This window comes from Drosophila ficusphila, unplaced genomic scaffold (genome assembly GCF_018152265.1).
Source record: "Drosophila ficusphila isolate 14025-0441.05 unplaced genomic scaffold, ASM1815226v1 contig_436, whole genome shotgun sequence".
NCBI classification, from domain to species: Eukaryota; Metazoa; Arthropoda; class Insecta; order Diptera; family Drosophilidae; genus Drosophila; species Drosophila ficusphila.
Window position 1 is genome coordinate 786,319 of NW_025064352.1, and position 26,134 is coordinate 812,452.

Here is a 26,134-nt window from a genome sequence, read left to right on the forward strand (position 1 = left end):
CGGCTGTAATCGTGTCCTGCCAGCGAGAGAGAAGGATAACCAGCTGCGGCACTCGGCACTTGACGAAACCCGAGCCGAAGTCCTTGTTCTGGCCAGGGAAATTCGAGAGAGCCCCGGATGAAGGCAGCAGAGAGCGTTCGAGGTGATGGAAAAGCTTTCCATTTCGAAAAGGGGATTGTTTTGGTGTTACAGAATTACAGAAGGATTTTTTGCTTCTAACAGGAAAATGTAAAATACAACCAGCCAATGTAACTGTAAACCATATGAAATGTTATAAACTGTGTTTCTGGAGACCTGCAAAGTTATAACTACATACTTTATTTGTTTACTTTTAGCTCTTCTTGCAGTTCACGTTTTAAAAGAGCTCTTACTAAAATTATAAAATCATTGAGCGAGATTGGTTTAATCTACAGATTTTATGACTTCACTAAGACTTTAAGTTTTAGATTAATCTTACGCATACTTTGTTGGAAACCTCTTACAGGAAATGGATAAACTAAAGAGTGAACCTTGGGAGACAGCGAGTAAAGTGGTCAACATCAAACGGAACTAATGCACAACATGCAAAATGGAAACCATATTGACAAGATGCAGTTTCCATGGAGAAAAGTGGAGAGCGGGGAGTAAAATGGAGCAGCAGCGGCTGAAACATCCAGCAATAAACAAGAAAATACCAAATGCATACGAGGCAGCAAACATGACAAGCAGCAGTGGCAGCAAACAAAACAGAAAGGATACATGTGAACATGAATATATATAACCATATCTATATATATATATATATATGGATATGTATAGTGTGGGAAGGATGCCATGGCTAGACAATAACTGTAAAATGTAAATATTAATATTGTCATAATAGACAAGACAAGTTGAATGGCAGTGCTGTGGATGTCCTGGGGAAAGGATAACGATGACGACCACGACGATGATGATTGCCCCTATGGATGTGATCCTGACGAATAACCGCAAAAGTGCCGTTAAGCTGCGCCCTACTGAACGTGAACGTGCATGAAGCGACACGAAACGAAACGAACGAAACGAAACGAAACAGAAAACAGAATGTCAGCTCATTTCCGGTTGCTTAATTTGAAATCGTTGTGCCAAAAATTACAAATGAGCTGACAATGGCGCACCGAAGAAACCAAACAAGCGAAAAATAACAGGACACCGAATGGCTAACAGACAGAGAAGGGGGCGGGGCAGGGCCGGGGGCGGGGGGCACTGGCGACAATAAGCACAAAATAGCAGCGTCTAATACGCAAAATAAACGAGAGTTGGCCACAGCATGACAGCCAGGATAACACTGGCCAGCTGGGCGCAGTCCCTTACCAGGACCTCCTCCCCTGGAATACTTCCCTACACATCGCCCTCCACCTCCCCCTCCCCCTTCCGCTCCCTCGCCCACTCTCGTGTTTTACAATTTAACGCACATCCTAACAAGGCAACGCCCCATAGTTTAATTTTTGTCTCTCCGCCTCGATGTGTGCATGAATCCTTTACACTTTGAAATCAAATAGGAGTTCTTGGGTGCAACATTATTCTTAATTCAAACAAAAAATCGGTTTAACTTTACATTTTATTTTATTGAAATGTATGTCATTGCTAATATCAAAATAAATATTTTAAAAATAAAAAACATTAATGTATACACGCAAATAAATGTTTGAAATCTTTTGGCCTAACTTTAAACAGCAATGAAAATCAATCTCAAAAGAGTGATACTAATTGCTTTCCAACTACATTAAATTTTTGTCAGTGCACACGTCTTCTCTGTCTTTCATCCATCTCTCTTTCTCTTCCGCTGAGCTTGCTGCACTCTAATCTAATGATGACAAGGGTCGGGAGGGGAAAGACCCTCACACGACCACGGCTTTGAGTGTCGCTCTTTTATTGCGTATACGCCATGTGCAACTCGCCCTCGACACACACACAAACACACGCACACACTCTATCACAGAGATGGGAGCCACAATGTGTCGAAAATTTGAAGCGTCCATCGTCATTCACCTTTCCGTTGAGTGCAAGCGATAAAATGTACGGCAAGCACACTATCTGCAACCATTCAACTCTCCCCCGAATTTTCTTCTTTATTTTTTACGCTTCAAGGATTCGTCCAGCTGCTGACGGCCGACTGCTCTCAGCCAAGGAGGTGCCGCTGCCAAATGGTCAAGTGGACGACTTAGCTTGGCTGAAAGTAAAGTGCAAAAGGTGAACTCAAATCGGGCTAAAGAAATAGGTATGAACAAAAAACTAAGAATACTTGTATCTATTGCATTTTCAAAAAGTGTTCTGTTAGTTAAAGTCAATCCAAGTCCTCTCACTTAAATACGAGTTCAAGACCAGAAGAAGTTATGATTATTTGTCACTTTGATTTCCAAGCATCTCGTTTCCTGCCTCAAATAAATCCCAATTTTCCCAGCCGCCCCGCTTAACACCTTGCGTGCGATGTTCCAAAAACTTAATTAACGTTCATCAACTAATTGACTAATTTATGCAAGTCAAATAAATGTCATGTCAACATATAATTAGTTATGGCGCCTGAAGTTGCGCTAAGCAAATGCGGATGTGTATGGGAGTGTGGAGAATTTGCTAATTTATGCATGATTTAAATTCGCGATGGTAAAGAGCGTCTTTTTCGCAGCTAATTAAATTTTTGTAATGGAAAAACATAGCCAAGATGGGAAGTGGCGTGCCAAGGAAAAACGAAGCCACTTCTTGGGGACAAAGTGTCGGCTGTTTTCCCAACTTGGCCATACTTGCCATGCACTTTCGAGATCATCCTGCAAGTCTCTGAGGATGTCCTCAGCCCTGTCAGCCGCTCCTTCTGTTGGCCGGCATAATTTTGTTATTGTTTCTGCATTGCATTACAAGCAACTGCGGAGCAACTCTTGCTGCTGCCCCTTAATCTATTGGATTAGTGAAAATTCAATTAGGCCAGGCCAAGGAGCCTCCTTGTGCTGCGCAGGCTTCAATGAAATTAAACTGCTAGAGCTCCAACTTAAGTTTGACATTTCGATTCGTAAATATTCCATGTTCTATTGAGAGCAATTACTTTTATACGATTCGGCCGCGCTGCTCGTCAAATATTTGTTAAATGGGCTAAACAAAATATCGCCCACTAAATCCACGTCGGAATCCAACAGAAAAACAATAAATAAACATATAGAAAATACCCAAATCATTCCATCTATGGGGGGAAAAAATGGAGCAGAGCTTCATAAAAAATGGTTGCAAATTTCAAACCAAGTGCAAACATTGTTGTAACGCAAATATTTACAACACTTTAAACTATATGGCAGCTTCTGAAGTAGCAAAAAACCACCGCAACAAGGGTAGCAAAAACAAATGTCTATCAGTAAATGATTGAAAAAAATTTTATTCAGGCTCCCCACACAAGAGGAGACCGAATAAACAATCGCAAATGGGAATGAAACGTTTGAATCCCCTTTTTTAAACATGGAATTGTGATATATCAAAATGAATACACAAAGAAGGTAATTAATGTTTATTTATAATGCAATAATGAATTTGTCACTCTTCACAAACGATCAAAGAATAATTATTTTTTATGCCACAAACTGGTTTTGATAGGCCACTGCCCTTTTTCGTTTAGAAGGGTATTAAAATCTATTGTAAAAGGGTCGTGTATAAACAAGTTTTTTGCACAAAAAAGTTTTCGATGTGCACACATTGTCAGCTGACACAAATTTTTAATAGGACGCTTAACGATAAACTGAATTTGTTTTAAGAAAATTACTTTCAATTAAATGATCCAAAATTGGACAAAATATTTGAAGAAAAATAATCTTCGTCTGGATTTTAGAAATCATAGCTAATTTTTATTCTTCTTTTTATACTTGTAAGCCCTATCAACTTTCTTTTTTATGTATCTAAGATTTCACTAAGCTACACAACACCAACAGTTATTTACTTGTGCTTTGGCCTTTTCGTGGTTTCTGGGTTTTTCTCGTTCGCGGGTCCTTTTGTCCTTTGGACAAAATAAGTCATAAATATATTTCGCTGATTTCATATTTTTCCACAAGGTTGCGAAAATAACTTGCATAATGTTCCATTCGGAGGAGGAAGGATGAACAAAACACAAAACGGACTTAACCGAGGCACAAAGGGAATCCCCACAGAAGGGGGAACCCCACGAAGGGCCAAACGAATAATTCACAAAGAATGAAACAGCAAAGAAAGGCTTACTATTCGCTGGGATATTTAAGTAGATTTGCCTGTTGTCTTTCAACTGTTTCCCATTTCCCATTTTCCATTTCCATGGCCAGACTTACTTTCATATTTCACCATTCTTTCTTTGCTCTTTCCCTTGGCTCTATACCTTCATCTCTTTTTTCGGTTCGCATGTTTTCGCGCTTCCTCCTTTTTATTTCCACGCTTTTGTACTTATAATTTCTCACGTTTTCCTGCAAATGCAGCACAAAAATTTCTCGTAGTAACTTTTAATTTCATGCCATTTAATTCGTTGAAAGCGGAACGTGAAAAAGGAGCAAAAAATCGGCAGCTGAAGAAAAGAGAATACTGCAATTATCAGTGGCGGATCCACGGGGGGGAAATTAGGGAAATTTCCCCCCTTGGAACCACAGAACCTGAAAATTTTACTTGTTTGCTATGGTTGACTTTTCAAATATAACCACTTTGTTTACCAAAAAATTGGGATGGATAATTTTTGTTTTATAATTTGTACTGTATTTCTCTCGCAATAATAAGTTTGAACCCCAAATCGAAGAATAAGTTCAATTTCCCCCCCCAAGAATCGTCTCTGGATCCGCCACTGCAATTATGCCCGGGTTTTGGATGTGTATGTGTGTGTGTGTAGGGCGTAAAGGAATTTGCCACAGGACACGCTTTATAGCAAAAGTTGTTTCCTTTTTGTCCGTTTGGCGACTTTCTTGCGTTTTTTGCAAGCTCTGGCAGCGAAAAACGACAACTAGAGGAATCTCTTGATTCTAAAGAAATTTCGTTTATCTTAAGAGTTGGTGAGGATAGTATACTTTATCTACCTTCTAACCATGTTTATCGGGTATTTATCAGGAGGCTTTTATAAAAAGAGTAATAGTTTGAGATTTCATACTTTAAAAAATTCTTCACTTAAAGATATATAAATTAAATTATTTAAAGGACAACCCCTTATTAAGCCGTAAAAGTTTCTTTAAAAAAATATATGTTTACTTCAGAATGAAGAACATTTTCCCTTCTTGTTTTTCTTTTTATTTGTATTTAATGAACCTAAAAAAAGTTTTAACTTTGGCTGCAAACTTTTAGCCAAACCGAACCATCCTTGATATTTATTTTCTATTGAATAATTTGTTAAAAAAAAAACAAAATGAAAATAGTTGTAATTAAGGTAACTTGCTGGCTAATTACAACTTGATGGAGGGAAGAAAAAAAGCATGTGTTCTTTTGAAAATTTGCTTCGACTATGTGGCAAGTATTAAATATTTAAACCTTGCTCTGGCTAGCTAGGAAATTGATTAACTTTACCGTTGGAAAGCCGGGGTAAACTTTTTTCGGGATGCATAAAACGTATAATGGAAAGCCAGAAAGGTGAGGCCAACTAATAAAGTTTGCGGTGAAAGTAGCTTAGGCAACGCCCGCTCATTGAAGCACTTTACCGGAGGCTGCATAATTTGCACATTTGTTGTGTGTGAGTTGCGGCCGGGCAGTGGGCTGGGCGGGTCCTACTTTTACCTTGTTCATGGCTGAAGTTTTAAGACATTACTTAACTGTTATGTGCACCGCAAGGTAGCTCACACACACACACCTACGTACACGCCACTTTCACGCAAATCACTTGGGCACGAAAGTGAAACTCGAAACTGGCAACTTTTCCAGCTTCCCCCCAGGACCTCCTCCATAAACCATATTCCTGTTCATCGTCAGGACGCCGCTTGATTCACTCAGCTCGCAGCACGTCGACCTCTTCATCATCATCGCCCGGCTTTTTGCAACAAACTGCAAGCAAGTTGCAACCTTTTATGCGTGCTGCAAGCTGCTGCGATGTGCCAAGGTGATGGAATCTTTGAGCTGAACAACAGTATAAACTTAAGCATCGAGCGTCTAGAAAGTAGTCACCAGTCATTAGGCATCGTAAGCTCCCGATTAACTTTAACATATTGGAAAAGGATGATGTTGGCTGCAAGTTCGAAAGCATTTGTTGAAAAATTATATACGCTTTCATTAGTAATTTTACTATTCAATTGATCGGTCATTCTGCACATTTTTATATATTCAACCAATCTTCTCTCTCAGTGCCAATCAACCTATCCTTTAGGAGCAGTGACAAATATTTGGGGTCACATGACAACATATGTATCAATTTTCTATTGTGTTCCTTAAGGATCTGACAAATGGCAACTCGAGCGCAGAACAACAAAAAACCCATCGAACGGAAGGACAAACAGCAATAAATTGATGGTGTTGAAATTGTTATTGAGAAATTGCGCCGCATCGTCATCATCAACGTCTACGTCATCAAGATCAAAGAGGCTGACTAGTTCGCATATCCTCCATCCTCATCGCTGTACAATGACAATTCAGTTTAATATTGACAGCGGCGAAAAATAGGAGAAAACAATTGCCTGATATATTTTTTATGTTTTTCGACTGTCGATATTTCATTTATCTTGTGAGCTGTTCAATTTTGACTATGTGACTATGGGAAAATTACTTTTCTTTCGTTGTCAAGGTGTCCGTATTTTTGTCAATTTGTCAGGAACAACAAATGCGTAAAAATTCTAATCAAACACATTTTTGATATTGAAGAAATGAATTCGCGAAACGAATAAAATGTGTCCCCCTAACAAAAGACTAAAGTACTTTGTAATTTTCAGCCGGAAAAGATGAAAAATACAAAGCCGAGTTCGTAACCACAAAACTTATTAGACTATCAATTAAAATTTAATTACATAAAAAATTAATGTACAGGTTAAAAAAGGGACATGTTACATTGTTTCACAGATTTTTTAATCAATCATTTGTATACATTTATGCATGCAATTGTCTACAGAGGTGAAAAGCTGTCTGGCATGAAAATTAGCTTTGAAATATTTCATTTATCGATTTGCCAGCAGTTTGTGACATATCTTCCCTTCGCATGTATAATTTGAGCAAATATTATTTTTCCACTCATTTCCTAATTGTCTTTACCATTTCGGATTTGCGAAGCGATTTTTCTGAATATTTTAGCCGCATTTGAATAATTTGTCAAAGGTATTTTATTGTCATTTGTTACGCTCTATTAATTATGTGGCACACAGACAAAAAACTCCAGTCACAAAATTGTTTTTTCTCTTCCTATCACAGCATATTATTTGTCCGTCATTTTCCCTTGCATTATTTATGCTCATTTTATCGCATAATCTGTTTGCGAATGTTAATTGCTAAAATGTTAAAGCAAAGGTTTTTTCTAGATATTTGTTTGGTATTTCATAAAATATTTTTTCCCTTTCTGGTTGTTGGTGTTTATAATAATTGTATGTGTTTGCTGTCAATTGTTTAATATTTTAATTGTTTTTGTTCCTGCTACTTTGACAACTCGCGTGTAAACCGGGCATATGCTTTTATGAATAAACCTTTATAGTTGCCAATGTACTGCAGTGTGCGGGCCATTGAAAATATTTAATATGCCACTGGGACGATTACACAAAATGCATATAATTTTATGCAGTTTGATAAATATGTTTTAAGAGGGTTGTTTGTTTAATTTATTTATCGATAAGTGAAAATTCCAGTGTTAAGGGTTTTATTTAAATTGCATAAAGTGGGAACCAATTTATGAAGTCTTAATATTGCAAAGATAACAGAAAGATAAGCCCGCACTTTAATCACTAACTTTAATTACACCGCTGAGTATATTATAGTTACATTGCATTCCAATCACGATCTTTGTAAAAATTTCCTCCGAGATTGAAATTAAACTCCGATTCCCTCAATTTTCTTTAATTGATATTTTCCTGCTTGGAGCACTCGATGTAAGTAAATATTCTGCTACCGTGCACAAAAATAAGGCCTTACAAATATATAGTGGGCGAGTCCCTTCCATTTTATGAAGGGCATCATGGAAATTCACTTACGGAGAGTGGGAAAAGTGGACCAGACCAGATAGGGAGACCATAAAAACTGCTCATTGCTGGCAATGTAAACTGCAGGGGGGAATTGTATGACAAACATCAATAAACTTTCCCATAAAAAACAGATACACACGGACAAAACATTGAATTGTTTGCTCTATATATTGTAATCTATTACGTGTAAAAGACAATAAACATGTAATATATGTAAATTTAAAATAGTTTCTTTTTAAGTTTAATTGATTTCCCTTAATATTTTTTCTAAGTGCATCTGAACCCTGAGACTTACAATGCAATGCCCTTGGACTCAAACATCAAGCCGCCTTCTCTCTTATATGTAGGCATGCAAATTTGTATCAAAAAGTTGTTAAACCTTCATAAAACGCGGTAGATGAAAAGGTTTTTCGGGGCGGTGATGAAAGAAAGAAAAGGAATTCGTAACTTTGTGTTGTGGCCACCAAGGACCTATAGGTGGATATATTATGTGTGTGTGTGTGTGTTTGTGCGTGTGGGAGTGTGTGGGTAGCACAAGGACCAGGGAGCGAACATAATTATGCAAACTAATTAAAATACTCATACGACGCGTTCATCTTTCGCTTCTGTTACTGCCAGCCCCGCCCCCTTCCTTGGCGCCCATTTTTAATTAACAGTAAGCGGCAGGATGAAGGGGAGGGCTCGGTGGGCGGACGGTTGGATGTGTTTCTGCGATTCTGGGTTTTCGAGGGGCAAACAAAAATGAAAGACACTCACTTCCGCTTGACATGACGTGGAATGTTCTGCACATGCATTTGACTCCGCTCAATGGCGGGCTGTCAATGTGTGCGTTGGTGTGTGCTGGTGTGCGCAGTGCACAAATACAAAGCGAAACCGCAAAAACACAAATATAGTTGCATACTTCTGAGCGCCTACGAACAAAATGTCAACAGCGCTAGCTAGAAAAAGTAAGGCTAGACTCTCGATTACGAAATACTTCTCACTCGCTTGTCACGGGGTTGTGTTATTTTTTGGGAAAAAAAAGTAGAAATAAAAAAGGGGAAAAAATAGTACAAAAGTGCCTAACAATGTTTCGGGAAGTGATACAAATCAAATAATTTCCAAGTCAAACATATCCTAACCAAGTGATTTTTAGTGGTTTTTGAACTGCGTTCCTGTGAGAAAAATTTTTTTTCAGAGTGAAGGGCAAAAAAGTTTTCCCTACACTCTGTCGGATTTCTTTACACGTTAAAAATATTTTTAATATACTAACTAAACCAAATGACTATGAGATACTTTAAATTATTTTTTTATTGATAAAATAAAAGAATGTGTAACCAGAAAATATGAATGTCCTGTCATAAAAACCACTACATTTTAGACTTAATGAAAACCAATGTAAGAGACACAACCCACTTCGAATGGAAACTGTTAATATTTTAATTCAGCATTTTCACTTAGTTTTTCATTAGTTTCGCTCAGTGCGTCATTGGCATGATTTCCCTCAAGCCTGGCAGGCCTCAAAAAGTCAGCAACACGTTGCCTCTAATGATATGACTAACGCTGTCAGCCCCATTCGTACACTCGACTGTGTGTGTTCTGTTTGGGGAATAAATTGTTAATTATTATTTGAAAAGAGTTACAGCCGCGGAGGCCGCAATCCTGGCGCTGATGAGGACGGCGTCGAGGCTTTTGTCGGGACCTGCATCCTGCATGGCAGGTTTTTGTGGTTGGCTTGGCTTGCAGTTTTAGTTTCGGGCCCCGATTCTCCCGGAGGGCGTGGCTCGACATGGTCGCCAGCGCCCAAAACCCTCGGCTGCTGTATGCCCATTTGAATCTGCATTTGGCTGCTGTTTTTGGATGAGGCATCTAAATTAACATTCGCCCTGCTCCGCCCTCGGCAAGTGTGTGGAAGAAACAGCGGCGTATAGAGGATTATATCAGAGGGATGTGTCTTTAAAATGTTTTTTCAAAGGCTAGTTGTTTAAAAAGAATTACCCACAATAGTAACAGGTATTTTAATAAGGTTGTAAACTCATTTTTTTATTTGTACAAGGAAATTTTACTTTTCTCCCGCATGGAGAGTGTGCCTGAATATTACATTCATTAATCAACCAAAGGTCCTTTTGAAAGTTTAATGTACGCCACTGCTGTGTATTAATGTGTGGCCTCAATTCTTATGCGTGTGCTCATTTCGAATGCGCATTACAACGGCAACAAGAACATTTGCAACAGTATTTTTTACCCTCTCGTGCCGTTCGGCATGTCAATTGAAATGCAGCCAAGAGTCGAGCTTTTCAAGCCAGCCTCCTATTCCCACTTATACACACACACACACACACACAACCGCATTGCCTGGGTGCAAATTAAAAAGTGAAAAATTGCATACATGGCGTATGTGTAATATTTTTATTTCACTTGGCTTCTAATTAGGCAAGTCAGCTGTCTCGCTTTGACATTTGCATTTCGCTTTTAACTAATTTGCTGCCGCCAGAAGCAGATTCCTTCGCTGATTAATGCGCTCCGTGCATTTGGGCCAAGCAATGACAATGATTCTCCCACAAGCGGCTTTCCACGAATGTGGGACAAGAAAATTGCAAATATTAGGTCTAACGTCCAAGGAATGGGGTTAGACAATGTGGTATATATCATCAGGGAAGTGGAGCATGACTTGACTCCATTTTAGTTCGCTTTTCTGTGTTAAGAATAAGGTTAGGAGATCAGTAATAGGATTCAGTAGGAACATATGATAAATACATTTTACTTCACAATTTCTTGAAGTTGTTAGTGTGTACATAGCTTTGTTAAAAGGATCCCGAAACTAACTTCACTGGTCAGTTAAAATTATAGTAAACTTACTTTACACATCCAAAAATCGATCTCAATTCAATTTGTTTAATTGTCGAGGTGGCTTAGATCAAACGAGCCAAATTCGAGCCACGTTTCCGTCCCAGTCCCACAGACACACAATCAAATAAAATGGTCGAGCAATAATTGCGCGTGTCGTTTGCTAACCAAAAACGAAAATCCCATCATGTGTGCGCATCGTACCTGTTCCTCATGCGAAATTAGTTTCGAATGCTAACCACTAATGTACAAAGCGGTCCCCACAGACCATATAGCTCCCTGTTTTTCAGGTGCCACGACCTCCCACCCTCATACATTAATGCCTTTTGATCTTCTAATAAAAGGGAAATACTCGTAAGTGTCATTGCATGTTGACTTAAAGGTGTAGTGCTTTAACTGTCAGAATATCATTTAGTATTGCCATATTAACGTCACAGTTCTGAGTTGCAACTTTCAAAGCTAATTTGTGCAGCATAATTTTGTTCTGTTTTATTAAATAGTAAGTATACTGTATAGGTTTTAGGAAGCAGTGATTTTATGTGTTATGCAAACTACTTATATCTTTCTCATAATAAATAAATATAAGATAAAAATACTTGAAACCTGGATGTCTGCCTTGCAGAGATATCACTTAAAGCTTCATTTAAAAAACAAATTCTTCTCTTCTAAGGCACAGTAAACGTTTTTCTTTAAAAGCAAACAAGCGCCTTGTTTTCGAAAGAAAGAGTACTGGGACTTCCACCTTCGCAGCGACAACAGCGATATTCACTTTATCTGCGTTTTTATTGCCATAGCCGGCTTTATTATTGCCGTTTAGCGATTTTTTATGAGCGGGACTTCGGGTCGGTAGGCAGTGGCATGCGCTTTTTATTGCGTTGCATGTCCTGTCCGCAGGACGGGAAGTGGGCGGAGGTCATTTGTTGGGGTCCGCTGGCTTTTTGAAAGCCATAAAAATCGAATGGCGTGGGCAGAGCGACCAATCGATTTGCTAAATTGCAGTGCAAAGTACAAAAGCATTCACACGGAAGAGGGCGAATGAGTTAGGGAGCGAGGAGGCCACATGTCCTGTCATTTATGCGAACGAATGTCCTGTTGCACCGCAGTGGTTCGATGGTTCCAGCGGTTGAACCCAGTGGTTGCACGCACCAACAATTGGCCAAATGATTTGCCTGGAACTCCCAAAAATATGTATAAATATATAAATTTGCTTTAATTATCCAAATATATAACGAGATGGGAGAAGGCGAAGTTAAGCCTGCTCGCTTTAGTTGCGAAAATTCTTGGACTTGCCGAAAACTTTTAATTGCACTTTGTTTGGGTATTGCATAGGAAACTTATCATTAAAATAGTTGTTAAGCTTGTTTAGTTGCCCAAGAAAGTGCAGCATACTCTTTGCCGCTTGCCAGAAAATTTTACGGATAAATAGTTGCTCCTGGCGGGCTCGGATGTTAGACTGAGTTTTCTTTGACAAGCAAAAATTTCCGATCTTAATGAAGGTAGAGATAGCTAGGAAGCTTTAACATTTTCCAAATGCTCAGTCCCAAAACGCTTACCAAACTTTAGGTGTTGATTGAACTTCTAAATTTGTTTGGTAGTTAAAAGTTATCATGATTTTTGATTGGTACATATAATAAATAAATCCAAATGATATGTAAAACAGCAATCTCCTTTAAAGTATTTTATGTTGGATAAACCTCAAGTTCAATGTAAGTGTGCACATTTTAGTGAATTTCAAGCCAATATTTAAGCTACAACAGTAGCGGATAACCACCATAAAATATTTTCCGGGGGGCCATTGAATCGAAACCCTGAACTACATTCCCCAACTATGGGCGCTTTTCAAAAATTTCCCTTTTCATTACTTCGCTCGGACCCTTTGACATTCCACTTTTCCAGGCCAACAGCTGTCAGATTCATGCCAGCTCCCCGCTTCTCCTATCAGCATATTTCTTAGTTCATCCGACCACAAAAACCATCTCATTTAGCCATGAAAATCTTGGCTGCCAGCAGCAGCAGCAATGGCAGAAGCGGCAACAAATACCAGAAGGTAGCGGGAAGAAAAAAAAATAAAATAAAAAGGAGGCACGACGACCTGAGCCGTATCCTTTTCATTTTCACCGAACCACAAAGCACATTTCGCTTTCATTCCATTTTAGAAATCGTGAAAGGCGAACCGAAATGAAAATGATGAAAATGCAACTAATTCCTGACGGCTTACGGTTATTATGGGACCTCCACCTTGGGCTCCAGTAATAATTCTCATTTTTATTTCTGCGCCCCAAACGGGCATTTAATGGAAAGCGACCGCAAACGGAGATTAACCTTCAACGCCGACCGCCTTGAGCTTATTTCATTTTTGTGCGCTAAGCCCAAAATCTGTTCTAGCAGCGAAGGGTTAAGGTGGATGGGCCCCTGGATTTGTTTTCGGTGCGAGCTCCTGTGGAAATTAAATTAGTTGCAGGTCGGCTCAACAGGTTGTCGGCGAAAGGGGGGAGCAGATATAAGCCCGACTTTGGCCAGGCTAAAGCCCCTTTCAAACTGCATAAATCACCATTCAAATTAGAAATTAGTCCGAGCACTGGCACACACGCACTCGAACATCACTTCTAGACAGACCAGGCCACTTGGAATCCAATCCGGGCTGATCTCCCATCACCCCACTCACCCACTCACCCGCTCAGCCACTCAGCTACTCATCCACTCGTCGGCACACTCATTATTGGGCTCAAGTGCAAATTAGTGTGTTTGCTAGTGGGTTATTAAGGCCTCGCCCGGCAACTCCGACTCCAACTTGGCCTTTTGTTATGCTAACTAAATGAGTTTTCTCCCGCCGCCATATACGTTCTGTGCCTGTTCTGTTCTGCTCTGCTCTGTTCTGTTTTGCGCCTGCAGTAAAACTTTAGTGTACAAATTTCATTTCATTGTTTTTCGAGTGCGCAACAACAATCAGAATAAGTGTTAAGGGTCTTTCTGATAGTTCTCCCTGCGTTTCGCTTTTTTTTGTTGTTTTTTTTTTTTGGTTTTGCTCTGTTTTCTGTTTTCGGTGGAGGGTCGGAAAAGTTTTGCAATTAACATGAACCGAAAAAAATAATCACCGGAACAGCCTAAGAGGCTCAAAAGAGGCGAAAAATATGCGCCGACTGCGCTCCACCGCAATTACCACGTGCCAATGCCTTGGGCCAAAGCGCCCAGCCCAACATTGGTTATAAAAAATTAATTAAAAACAATTAAAGCGGCAGAAGAGTAGAGAACACAGATAATAATGAGTGGCATACGGAGGAGTCTGCATAAAATCACCTTAATTATGTTTTCGCATCGTCCCCGCAAAACCGAAAAGGGGAGTGCTAAACAATATGCAAAGCGGCAAACCAAAGCGCGTCATCATAAAAATTCAATCAGGCCACGAAGCAAATGGCAGGAAGCCCTGAACCCGAAAAAGGCACAAAACACAAAAAAAAATACGAGAAACCAAAGGAAAAACACCCGAAAAATATCGCGCCCAAAATGACATTAATTTACACATCAGCGAAGCGCGTAAGAGGAAGGAGAAAGGGGGTGTTTGGGTTTTGGGTGGAGGGGGCAGGCGGAAACAGGAAGTTGCAGAACAGGCCGGCTACAAGGAAGTAGGCGGTCGACATCCCGCGACCAGATGACAAAGCGGGCAATAAAAAACAATCAGAACGGAGCAATGGGAAAGTCCAAAAGAAAAACAATTTGTTAAGTATCTCGAGGCCAGAAAATATGGGACCGCGCTTCTGCGAAATTAAACTGATTTAGTGGGACTCATTGTCATAAAACTGTTTCCTTTATCAGAGTTATTAAATCTTTTTTCATTTGCAAAAAAATTAACCAAACTCTTGCGTGTGACTTATTTTTCATAAATCTCTTAAGTAATCCCAAAAGTGAGGATAAACCAACAATTAAGGCCACAATAGCTGCTGGCCCTTTGCCTAAGTTATGAAAACTATTTAGGTGAATGTCTAAGCAAATCAAGTGCAGGATAATGGCAGGAACCACCATGGCTTAAAGCAAAATCAAACTGCTCGTCCACTAATCGCAAGGAGAGGCCGCAAGGCAAGGAAAAGGCAAACAAAATTGGCAACAAATGCTGAGCCAGATATTCCCGAATTTGCATAGCAATATGGCCAAGTGGCCAAGGATGTTTGCATTCGTACGACTATCACGTGTGCCTCGGAATATGCATAATTGAATTTTATAACCCGAAAGATTGTTATTCCTTCAGATTTGTGTGGTGAGCGATGGCGTTCGTCTGCATTGTGCAGTTTTCGAATTCGCAAATTGTCAGCCGAAGCCAGTGGCTTGGTTCTGGGAAAGGAGCCAAGGAGGTCCTTCCTTAATCTGTGTTTGCTTTGATGCCCGGAGAGCCAAATCCAAATATTTCCCGAGCCTTTGCCCGGAATATCAAATTGCCGCAGACCAAGAAGAATTTCATACTCTTATCAGCTCGGTGACAGTCTGTTGTCAGTGAAAACAAATTGTCCTTTCTGATTGTTCTTGAGCAACGACAATTAATCACAGCATTAATAAGTGTTCCAGTCGGAGATGGAGGAAATACCAGTTGACTGCGAAAGCTGGGAAAATCTCTCGAAATTAATGCGGAATTGTGTGAAATTAAATGCCGTTTATGAATACTAGGCGTATACGCAATGCCGGAAATTAAACATACGCCATGCGGCAGCAGAAGGATTGCGAGGCCCCGACTTAAAGCGGAAGTTAATTGTTATTCAGAAAACATAATAAGGAAAGAGGAGCTCGGTCGTCGACAAAGGGGCAGAAAAGTCCTGTCCAAGAAGATGCACAGCATAACAAAAACTTTAATATTTAAATATGAAAAACTATTTATGTAAGACGCATAAACAAAATACGCAGACACACGAAGGACCGGGCTCAACTCTAGCAACAACAAACACCAAATGGGAATTATTAAATTGAAAGAAAGGGATATGAGGGCTAGTAGTTTCCCCGAAATGTCAAGCCAACCATTAAAACGATATTTTATATAGCTTATAAAAACAATAGAGAAACAAATTTTCTTAAAAATATTAAATGTATTATTTACATAAAATAAAAGAAGAGAAAATTACAATTATATATAGGTTTATTTTAGGAATAAAATAGTTGTGTTATGTATGTTAAGTAAAATGCCCGTAAAATGAGACTCATAATTGTTAAGCACACAAAGAAAACATTTTAAACGAGAGCAAAAAAGTTCGGGGTCTACCATTCAATTTAAATGGTTAAGTGGTTTAAGATGGTTAAAGCTATTACAATAAATAAAATACTTAATTTAATTTAAATGCATTCTTTTTTTTTTGAGTGTCCGCTCTTGCCCCTGTGCAAATTCTGGATTTTCTATCCCTTTTTAGCAGGGCCGCATCTATTTGGTGGCCACTGCGCGATGCGAAAATTTTAATTTATACATTTTGAGCTACGTCTGTGTGGATTGGGTTGTGTGCGTGCGACTTCCTGTTGCAAAATGGAGTTTTGTGTATGCGAGCAGAAGTTTGCACAACTTGTTTATGATTTCTCATGTCAAATACGCTGGTAAGAGTGCCTCGCAGAGGGCGTGTCTGCAGATGCCGTCGAAATAAGTATCTAGAAGTGTGGCCTGAACGAGAGGGCTTGCTCTCCTCCATTTCGCACTAGAGAACTTTCTGATTTACTATCCGGGTGTGCGTTTGCATACGCAAGAATCTCGGCTTGCTGGCCATCTTCCATTTTGAACTGCATGCTTTAAGGCGCCGGAAGTGCAGTTTACGCTGCCATTTGCAGAAGGAAGTCCCGACAACAAGAACCATATTAAAAATATGCATTTTGAGTCAAAAATTATAGTTTTATTATTGTTGGCAATGTGATAATGAAAATTATATGCACAACTTAAAACTGACTCTTAAAAGTGGAACACTGTGACTGTAAGCACTTTTTTTCGAAACCAGTGTTTTTATTGCACTTCCTTTATATCTATCTGCACACTGAATCGAGAAATATGCCTTATTCCCCATTAAATCGCTGCATGACTCAACACATTTAAAGTCTAGACAGTCAGTCATCCAGTGCAATATCATTACCATGTTTGCCTTTTGCCAGCTGGAGAGGGACAGACAGGCAGACACCCGCACAAACTGCAACTTCAAACCAGAAAGTTTTTATGATTGCTTTTTTTGTTTGCATTAAATGCATTTTTTTGCAGGGAAATCTTTTTATGCGCCTGAAAGCACGCTTCAGTATAATTTGCGGTCATGTTCATTGATCTCCTGGGAAGCATTAAAATTTAATGATTTATACTGCGTTCCGCGGAGAGCGAGCGGTGAATGGAGGGCGAGGGCCCTTGGGCGGATGCAAATGAATTTATGTTATGTCTCTGCTGCTATTTTGGTTTAAGGGTTAACATTGTGAAATTAACAACAATTTGACTTATGCGCGAGGGAAGACCGCACACACACAGTCACACACAGTCACACACCAACGCACACACACTTACCATATATATAGACGCACATTGGGTAACAATGTCTGAAGCCTAAAAGTATGCTAAACAGCCAGCAAAAGTCATAACTCAGCCTCAGTGGCAGGATGTGGATGTGGGGCTGGGATTTGGGGCCAAGAGAACTTGGCGAAAGGTGGAACGGCTGGCGGATGTGGGCTGCAACTATTAATCAGGCTTTAATTGTTTTTGTGTGCGTCGCTCGGTTACATTTGTGGTGCCAGATAGACCGGCACACACATGGATCCTCGCCACGAAGGACCTCCCTCTCATTGCCCGAGGCCCCATGCATCATGTGGGCCGAAATCTTTTTGTAATCTCTGGCATTTGTCTGGATTTTTCGTAAAGACTTTGAATAGATTTATGCTCCTTTGACAGGCACAAGATGTGAATGCGAATCTCTGGGAGAGCCAGCGTCTCACATGAGAGAATGCCGAGCTTAAAGTGTCTTAAAGATATGCCACTGCCGGCCAAGAAACCATGAAAGAAAATGTAGAGTCTTAGGCGAGTTGGAAATAAACGGATTGATAAAACTTAAAAAATATTTCTAAGGAGAATTTATAAGAAGGAATAAAATGCACTACTTTGTACTTTCCTTTTATCTATTCAATGAAATAATGCTCTTAATTATATAATATGATGCACTAAGACAAAACAGTTTTGCATAATTTTCAACAACAATTTAATTTCAACCAACGCTTCGGTCGACAAAACAACTTTGTTTTTGAGGGGAAAATACCTTTAATTTTCGTTTTTTTTGCACCTGCTTGGCTGTCTGCTAACTCTCGGCATTTTTCTCTCTCCTGCTGTCTCTTATCATCGTCGGGGCATAAATCACGCGTTTAGTTTGCCAAGTGGCCTTTTCGACCGTTTTGCGTTTATCTGTCGTTTTGGCCACTCTTACGGTTGCCGCCGCAACTGGCCAACAAGGGCGAACCAACATATTTAGAATATATGGCAACACTTTGGCAACACCGACACAACCCTTGACCACAGCAAGTGCAAAAATGTGAAAAATAAAAGCCGGCCGAAAGCAAAAACACAGACGATTGCGCAACCACAGCGCAAAAACCACTCCAAGTTTCGCACACCATCCGCCCACACTAACATATCCTTGCGGGATTGTTCTGGGAAGAGAGTGTTGTAGTTCGGTTCGGCGTTGTCATTGCCAGAGTTGCCAACGACCAGAACAACACGGCCAGAGCTGGCCACACAAACTTGTAACGTAAATTTTGTATAAGCCCTCGCAAACACACACCCACAAACTGTTTCGGCATTTGGCATTAAGATCGGTGCCGCAGTATTTTTCAATCGGAAGAGCGGGCCACGATTTTTAGTTTAAAGTTCAATAAATTCACCATACCAAGCACTAAAAATATTAAAGCTGTTTGAATCATTTCCAAACCAATATTATATTATGTATACTGCCCAATAAAAAAAAAACGAGTGTCAACAAAAATAAATAAGCCCGTTTAACGTATTAAAAGCACAATAAAATTGTAGTTGTACAAGTCTAATTTACTGAAAGCCCGAAACTGTTAAATTACAAATTAAAACAAGTTTTCCACCGCCATTTTAAAAGAATTGTTTATTCTCATTTTGCCCGCCTAATCAGCCAAGCGACAAGTCTGGCTGCCAGAAAATATTTTTGTGTGCATTCAATTGTACAATTGTCTCGTTTGCTGTTTGTCTGCCAAAATGTCGAACTATGGCCGGCCTTCATGTTTACATTAATATTGTTGTTTATCAAATAACAACAGCAGCAGCAAGAACAGCCATAATAGAGAAGTTGTTAAATCGAAAAGACATAAAAGTATCATTAAACTTTCGTGTCTGGCAATTGGTTTGGTTTGCATTGGTTTGCTTAGGGTTTGCCAGGGATTTGGCTGCCGTTTTTATGATTTTATTGAACGTTTTTATCTGGTTTCTTTCGGCTTGGCAGACAGAAAATTCACATTCTCGTATATTTTGTTTAGTTGTCTGTTTGCCAAAAATCTATGTGTGCCCCTCCCATTGACTTTGTTGATTATTTATGCACAGAAAACAAATACGATGTGCCGACAGAAAGCCCAACAATGCGAACTTATGGGTCTCTCCAGACTTCAATTGTTTTCACTTTTTCTTTTTTTTTTTTTTACAGGCTTGTGTTTGAGTATTAAAAATTTATTTGTGTTTGCTGATGGATTATTTGGTGCTGATTGAAATAAATACATTCTTTTTTATTTTACTTTTTTGACATGGTAGTCAGTTAATTGTTGTTAGCTTGGAAATGTACATCGTTCTGTTGTAAAACAAGCCCTTGTTGCAAAGGTTCAGCTCATTACTTTTCAACTCGAAAATATGCAAACAATGCAGTACACGGGAAACAGGAGCTCGAACTTGTTCATCTAAGGAAACAAAAAACAATCAGAAAGAAAAACTTCCTAGTAACGAAGAAATAAATGCTCTTCTAGTATAATATGTTCATGATTTATTTATATGACCTTTCTTTAAGTTTAATTTCAAGAAATTATTTAATATAAAACCTTTCATTTATTTTAATTCCTCTTTCTATGCTTAGGGTATCCGGGGGCCTTTTATAAAATACTCATTTCTATTTGGTCTGGATGAGAGTCATGGCCGACATGAGACAGGCAAAACAATAGGGCTCATCAGCAGCAACGCATTGAAAATTGGAAAATCCCTGGCAAGTCGTGCCAAAGCGAAAATTAAGAAATTCAATGGAAAAATGTTTTCTGCCCAAATGCCTTTGCCATACGAACGGTTGTCTATGGAATCCTTGAATCTGGTCATGTATTGTTGGCAGTGATTTAACCAAACACTAAGGTCAAAAGTTTGGTTCGACTTCTGCCTGCCTTTATTTTTAACATAACAAAACTGTGTTTTTCCTAACGAATTACCGGCTCCCCGTCGAGTTTCTTCAGGTTGGGGAGGCGACGCACTGCCTCTGCTACAAAGGCAGCCGGTTCCATATTATCGCTCAGTATATTGCCCAGGAAAGTGATTTCGGTCAGGTTTGGTGGAAGAGCTATGCGCATAAACTCCGCCCAGTCCTTGATCACATTATTGGACACGTAGAACACACGCAAGGCCTTCATCACTTCGATGGGCTTGATCTTCTCGATGTTGTTGTAGCTGACCCACAGCTCCTCCAAAGTTTCAGCCAGTGGTTCAATGCCATTCAAAGTCTTCAGATTATTGCGAGCCAAGCTCAATACCTTCAAGTTCTTCATTCCAGATATGCCGCTGATCTTTTCGATCATGTTCGAGGACAAACTGAGCTTCTGGCACTCGGTGAGACTGCTGAGGATCGGATCCATTTTCTCAATCGGTGGATACTGAAACTGCAGACCTATATCTGTGGCTGAGGTTGCCGGCTGTTTGTTGCGATCCTCCCATTTGGCCAAGGCGTCCTTTAAACTTGTGGGCTTGGACATGATTACTTTACTTTAAAGTATTGTATTTTAAATAACATTTATGGATAAGAGTAACTGCAAAACTTATTAGATTTTCAAAGATGTCTAGATCGAAGAATGATGTATTCTTTATACTTGAATATTTCCTACGTAATGGCTTTAAATTCGACTCCCATATTTTAAAGTTTTTGCCAATATTTTAAACAGCCAATAGATTGATGCACCTGTGAGAAACAAGTAGCTGACTTCCAAGCCCTTGGGTAATTTATTTATTTGCGAATGTGTCCTCCGCTCCCCAATCGCCGTCTGTTGGCTTGTCTGGCGCACAATGATAACTTCATTGGCCCGGGCCTTTGTTCTGGTCGGGATTGGAGTCTGGGTTCGGGCTTGGGTTTGGGTTCGAGCCGCTCCCCATTGTCATACGGCACCCTTCCCGAGCGTTGCCGCCTTCTGCGTCATGTTGGCAATTGTGGGGAGAAACGAGCTGCTTTGTGTCAGAGGCCTCCGCGGCACTTTATTACACACATTTGAGGTGATAATACACTTCATATTTCGCCCCGAGGGGTTCATTTTTTGTTTTGCCTTTTCCCCGAACCTTTTTTAGTCCACTTTAAATTGTACACAGCGTTTTGATTAAATATTTGCCGCAGCTGTTATCGCGAGTACAGCAAGCTATTTTTCGGCAATAAATTATTGAATTTATTTGTCCGAATAGTAGCAAAAAGAAAACGTTTAAATTGGGGCCAAGCGTTTTTTGCTATTTTTCTTGATAATCGTCCAGAAATTGGTAAAAACATATTTGATTTCTTTTCGCTATTTTCGGGGTTATTTTTTGTAATTCAAATAAAATTTGTGCTCTCATAAATTGCGTGTTCAATGCGGCAGAACGGACACCACCGAAAATACATATATATGGATGGTTGCAAGGAGTCGGGGGAAATGGGGGATCACTCGAAATTGCATGCAAAGTCTAATTTATGAATTGGCCCAAGGCGACCAGCGATGAGAGGTGAGGTGCTTGGATGAGCAGGTTCTGTATTTGGCAAGTGGAACATGTCAGCGGCGTGGGCGTGGCCAGCTGTCAGAGGAAAGCCAAAAAAATGGCCAGAAAGTTGGCCAACACGGCGGCTATTTTCATAAAAGTATTTGCGATAAAGTTATGGAGAAGCGTGAACCAAAAATGGCGTGCCTCGAAAAATATGCCAAGTTGTCACTCTTGAGATTTTTGAGACGTGACTGCACTGATTCTGAGAAAAAAACAAAATTATCACGGATTCTTTGTGACTTTTTAAAGTATAAACACTTGCTAATTTCTTCACAAATTGGTTAAAACTAAGTACTCTCTTGTAAAATGAATATTATAATTAAAATAGGCAAGAAAAATATTAATAAAGTTTTTAACCACAACTTAAATACCTACTTAACAAGAATTGCTTTAGTTTACAACACTTCGTAGTCAACCTTAAAGTAATAGATACTAGAAGTGGAGATTTTTGCCTTATATCGGCAATAAATTAAAAACTTGGAAAAATCTGAATGCAGTTCTATCGCAGTTCTATCGCCAATTATCGGAATACTTCGAAAAATCTGAGATGCATGCCTTTCAAAAAGTCTAGTAGTCTAGACTAACTTACGGGGTAAGGTTTCTAAAATGCGTTTGACCAATTAAGCACTGTCCTCCCACCGGGCGAAGGTGGCTAGGGCTGGTGGAAAGCAGCCTCCGCCGACCATATGGACACTCACATGTGGCCGTTGGGGGCGGAAAGGGGCCAGTGTGGTAGCCCCAGCAGCCACAACATGTCCTGTCACCCAGCGCCGAGCAGGACGTGGACATGCGGTAAATGTTGCAGTTGTTGACAGTCGTGTTTGTACTGTTTAGTTTCAGTTAACAAGGCGGGTCGCTGTAGGAGCGACTAGTGCGGGAAAGTAGCCAAATGGCCAACCAACTGTCAGGGTTTTATGTAATTTTTTATGCCAGCCATATGCGAAATTAAGTGTGTTAATTACATTAAATGTTTAGACCTTCCAAAATCTCTGCAAAATTGGCTTTCCAATATGGGTATAACTTTCTTAAAGACTTCTATTGGTGATTTTATTAGTTTTTGCGACAACTAAGTTGCAAATATTTTCTTAGCCATGTCCGAAAATGTTTCCAAATTCTCATTTTGCCTCTACTTGTCGGTACTTTTATTCGCATAAACATACCAACATCGTGTTAAGTTTTCGTCCAAGTAACTATGCCATAAGTGACAAAACACAGCCAAGGACACCTAGCTTTTGCTTGCTCCTCGAGTTTGTGTTGTTCTTACCGTAAAACTTTTATGCATGATAATATTTTTCCGTATAAAACACCTGGCCGATATCGGGAGGAAAAGGGACAGAAGTGCAGAGCGGTACGAAAGCTTTTGCATATTGAAAACTTTCTCATTGGACAAACAACATGGTTGAGTACTGTCTGATAACAGAAATAGATGGAAGTCGTGTTTTCCTTTGTTAGCAGGTTGTAGTTTCTCGAAGCAGTCGGAAAAGTTATACGCATTGCGAAGCATATTTGGCAAGCCTTAAATAAATCATTGATGAAAATGGATGTTTCCTTACCAAGCTTTCACTTGCTTCTTAATTATATTATTGTGTCACATTCAAATGATATTTCAAGCTAGAGACTATTACATATTGCAAACATTTATCTAAAAGCCTCTGAAAAACCAAGAGTATTATTGCTCTGATCCGAGATATATTTTCTGATTGTAGGCGACAGTTTAATGAGTAATCAATAGAGCTGTTTGATTCGAATTCAAAGGCATCTGCAGCGACAATGGACAAATATTGCCCAACGTAATTATCAATTTCAAGTGCAGTCATCGAAGCCTTTGTTTGCTGCAATCATAAACGTCAGACGGTTCACCCACAGACACTCGGTTCGATTGTCTTGGCCAAATCGGCAGTCCCCCGTTCTCCGTTCTCCGTTTCCCGTTTAGCGTCCCTCGTCCTTGGAACCCTGATGACTCAACTGGAAGCATTGCTTGTCTATTTGCGGTTGTGTAACTCAAAACTCGATTGCATGTGCGAGCCGAAGGGCCGGGTGATACATACATATATGAAATTTCGGCTTCTCCCCCACAGCAATCTTGTATTGATTGGGGAATTTGTGGGGCTCTGCAGCGATTCCACCGAAGAAAGAGCCTATGCCTGCAGAATCCTCCCTTCAATTAGTGTGTTTGTTTGCTGCTGCGGTACCGAATGCTCCATGAAATAGTGGGTATTACCCTGTGTAGTCCGATTAATATCAAGGATGAGCGGAGACCGAGAGAATCCTTTGTCCTTACCCAGATTAATGTTCATAATCAATATGGTTGCGGTGTAAAATTGAATATTATCTGACTTGGCCTAATTAATTAGTTGGTCTTGGCCGAGTCACTAGAATAAGAGACTTCAAATTTATTTACAGCTTGTTTGGTGGGTAAAATTGCATAAATAAATGTGGGAATTCATTTTTTTTGTTATTATTTATTTAACGCGGAATTCTGAACTTAGTATAACATCTTCTGTATAAAAACTTTGTGAAAATTATTTATCTATTCCTGCTTAAATGTTGCTTGGGCGATTCCACTACCAATGGCATCTGCAAGATGTGACCTCAATTCATCTTGGTTTTGCTAATTTGATTACGAGTAGCAAACTGGAAATTAATGCAGCAGGACCATCGTCTTATGGCGAACCGACCGGCCGGCAGGACATGACTTGTGTGATGTGTGGAAAATGCGGCAGGGCAAACATTTTATAATTTGCTGCAGCACGACGCAGCGCATAAGTCAGCAAAAGTCCTGGAACAAGAAGGCCGGAGGTTCAGCGAAATGGGATGAGGACACTTGCTACCCGGATCCTTCCACATGACAGGGAGCAGAAACAAGGACATCAAGGGCCGCATCAGCCAGTCTGCATGCGAATTCGGATCCGACTCCGACTCCTCACCGCAAATGATTTTGCAGCTGACAGTTGTCCGTTGCCATTTGGGGAATTTAGTGTTAATTATGGTCGTAATAAGTTATATAACATCAGGCAGCAGGCACTCAACTTGACAGTCAGTCAGTTCCCCTTGCCCGAAATGAAATAGACTCCACTCACCGCAGTAAATTGTATTAAGTGTTTTGCGTTTAGGTAAGTTAACCGACCGTGGATCGTTTGTCCATCAGCACTCATGACAGTGAAATTTCCTCACCTTAAAATTTGTGTGGCGTAGAAAACCGAATTTAAAAGAGCTTAGAGTTTTCTAGGTTTCCAGTCTCATTACTATTCACTTGAAGTGCATCCTAAAATAGTAATAACCAATCAACACAGGATAGTGGTCCACTGTAAGCCTTGAGATACAGGACATAAACCTTCTCTTACTGCAATTTAATTGCGTCTTTTCATGACTGCTGAAAATAAGAGTTTTCCTTTTTTCGTGCTGGCACTTTGCCACCGCAATTACATGCAACTGTCTTCCACTTAGCTGTTTAAATTTACATGTTTAATTCACGCCCAGCTCCTCTCATCGGCATCGGCATCGGCATCGGCAACGCCAACGTCATCAGAGACCTCTTCAGAAGTTGAGAACACTTAAGACCTTTACGCAAATCGCTTGATAATTACTTAAAATAATCTGCAGACAAGTAACCACAGGCGAATGCAATCCACGCCCACACAGACTCGATGGTCTAAGAAGTCGAGCAAACAGAACAGATCTCGGGAAGTACAAAATGGGTAGGGTTCCCAGAAATGAGGGGTGTAAGTGATCCCCCTTAAAAAAGGCAAAAGGCAAATCCCTTTTCAATTTCCCAGGCACGTCTCAGCAGCCAACAACAAAAACGACAAAGGAAAGGAGGCAGGCAGGCGATGGCGATGTCCCTGCCTCGTTTTCCATTCCCCTTTTTTATGTGTGGAAACTCGAAAAACAATTAAGCGACAAGTGTCTCAATTTCAACGTCACTTACAAACATTTTATGCACCGTTCTTTGTCTGTGGCTGTGCTGGTGTGTGAGTGTGCGGGTGTGTTGGTGTGAGTGCAGGACATAAAATGCAAAAAGTTTTCACCCATTGAAAGTTACGTGTCGAGGAGCAGGATCACAGAGGCAACCAGGACCAGGAAACTACCAGAGAACACCGAAAAAAGTTAGAGAAAAACTTAATTATTTGTGCCTCTGAAGTCCTTCACGGAGATCTCTCTGTGTGTGTGCTGTGTGCTTGTGTGCGAGTGAGTGATTGTGCGAATATGCGCATAAAAGTATGCAACGCATTTTAATCGAAAAACGTCTGCAGAA

General features: G+C 40.0%; 1 protein-coding gene across 1 annotated transcript; it reads right to left on the reverse strand.

Annotated features, from left to right (window-relative positions):
* Positions 1-20,194: 20,194 nt before the first annotated feature.
* On the reverse strand, positions 20,195-20,940 carry LOC108101359 (dynein axonemal light chain 1). Its single transcript, XM_043208404.1, has one exon. It carries the CDS (start codon positions 20,853-20,855, stop codon positions 20,307-20,309), a length of 549 nt encoding a protein of 182 aa, XP_043064339.1. The 5' UTR covers positions 20,856-20,940; the 3' UTR covers positions 20,195-20,306.
* Between the last annotated feature and the right edge of the window lie 5,194 nt (positions 20,941-26,134).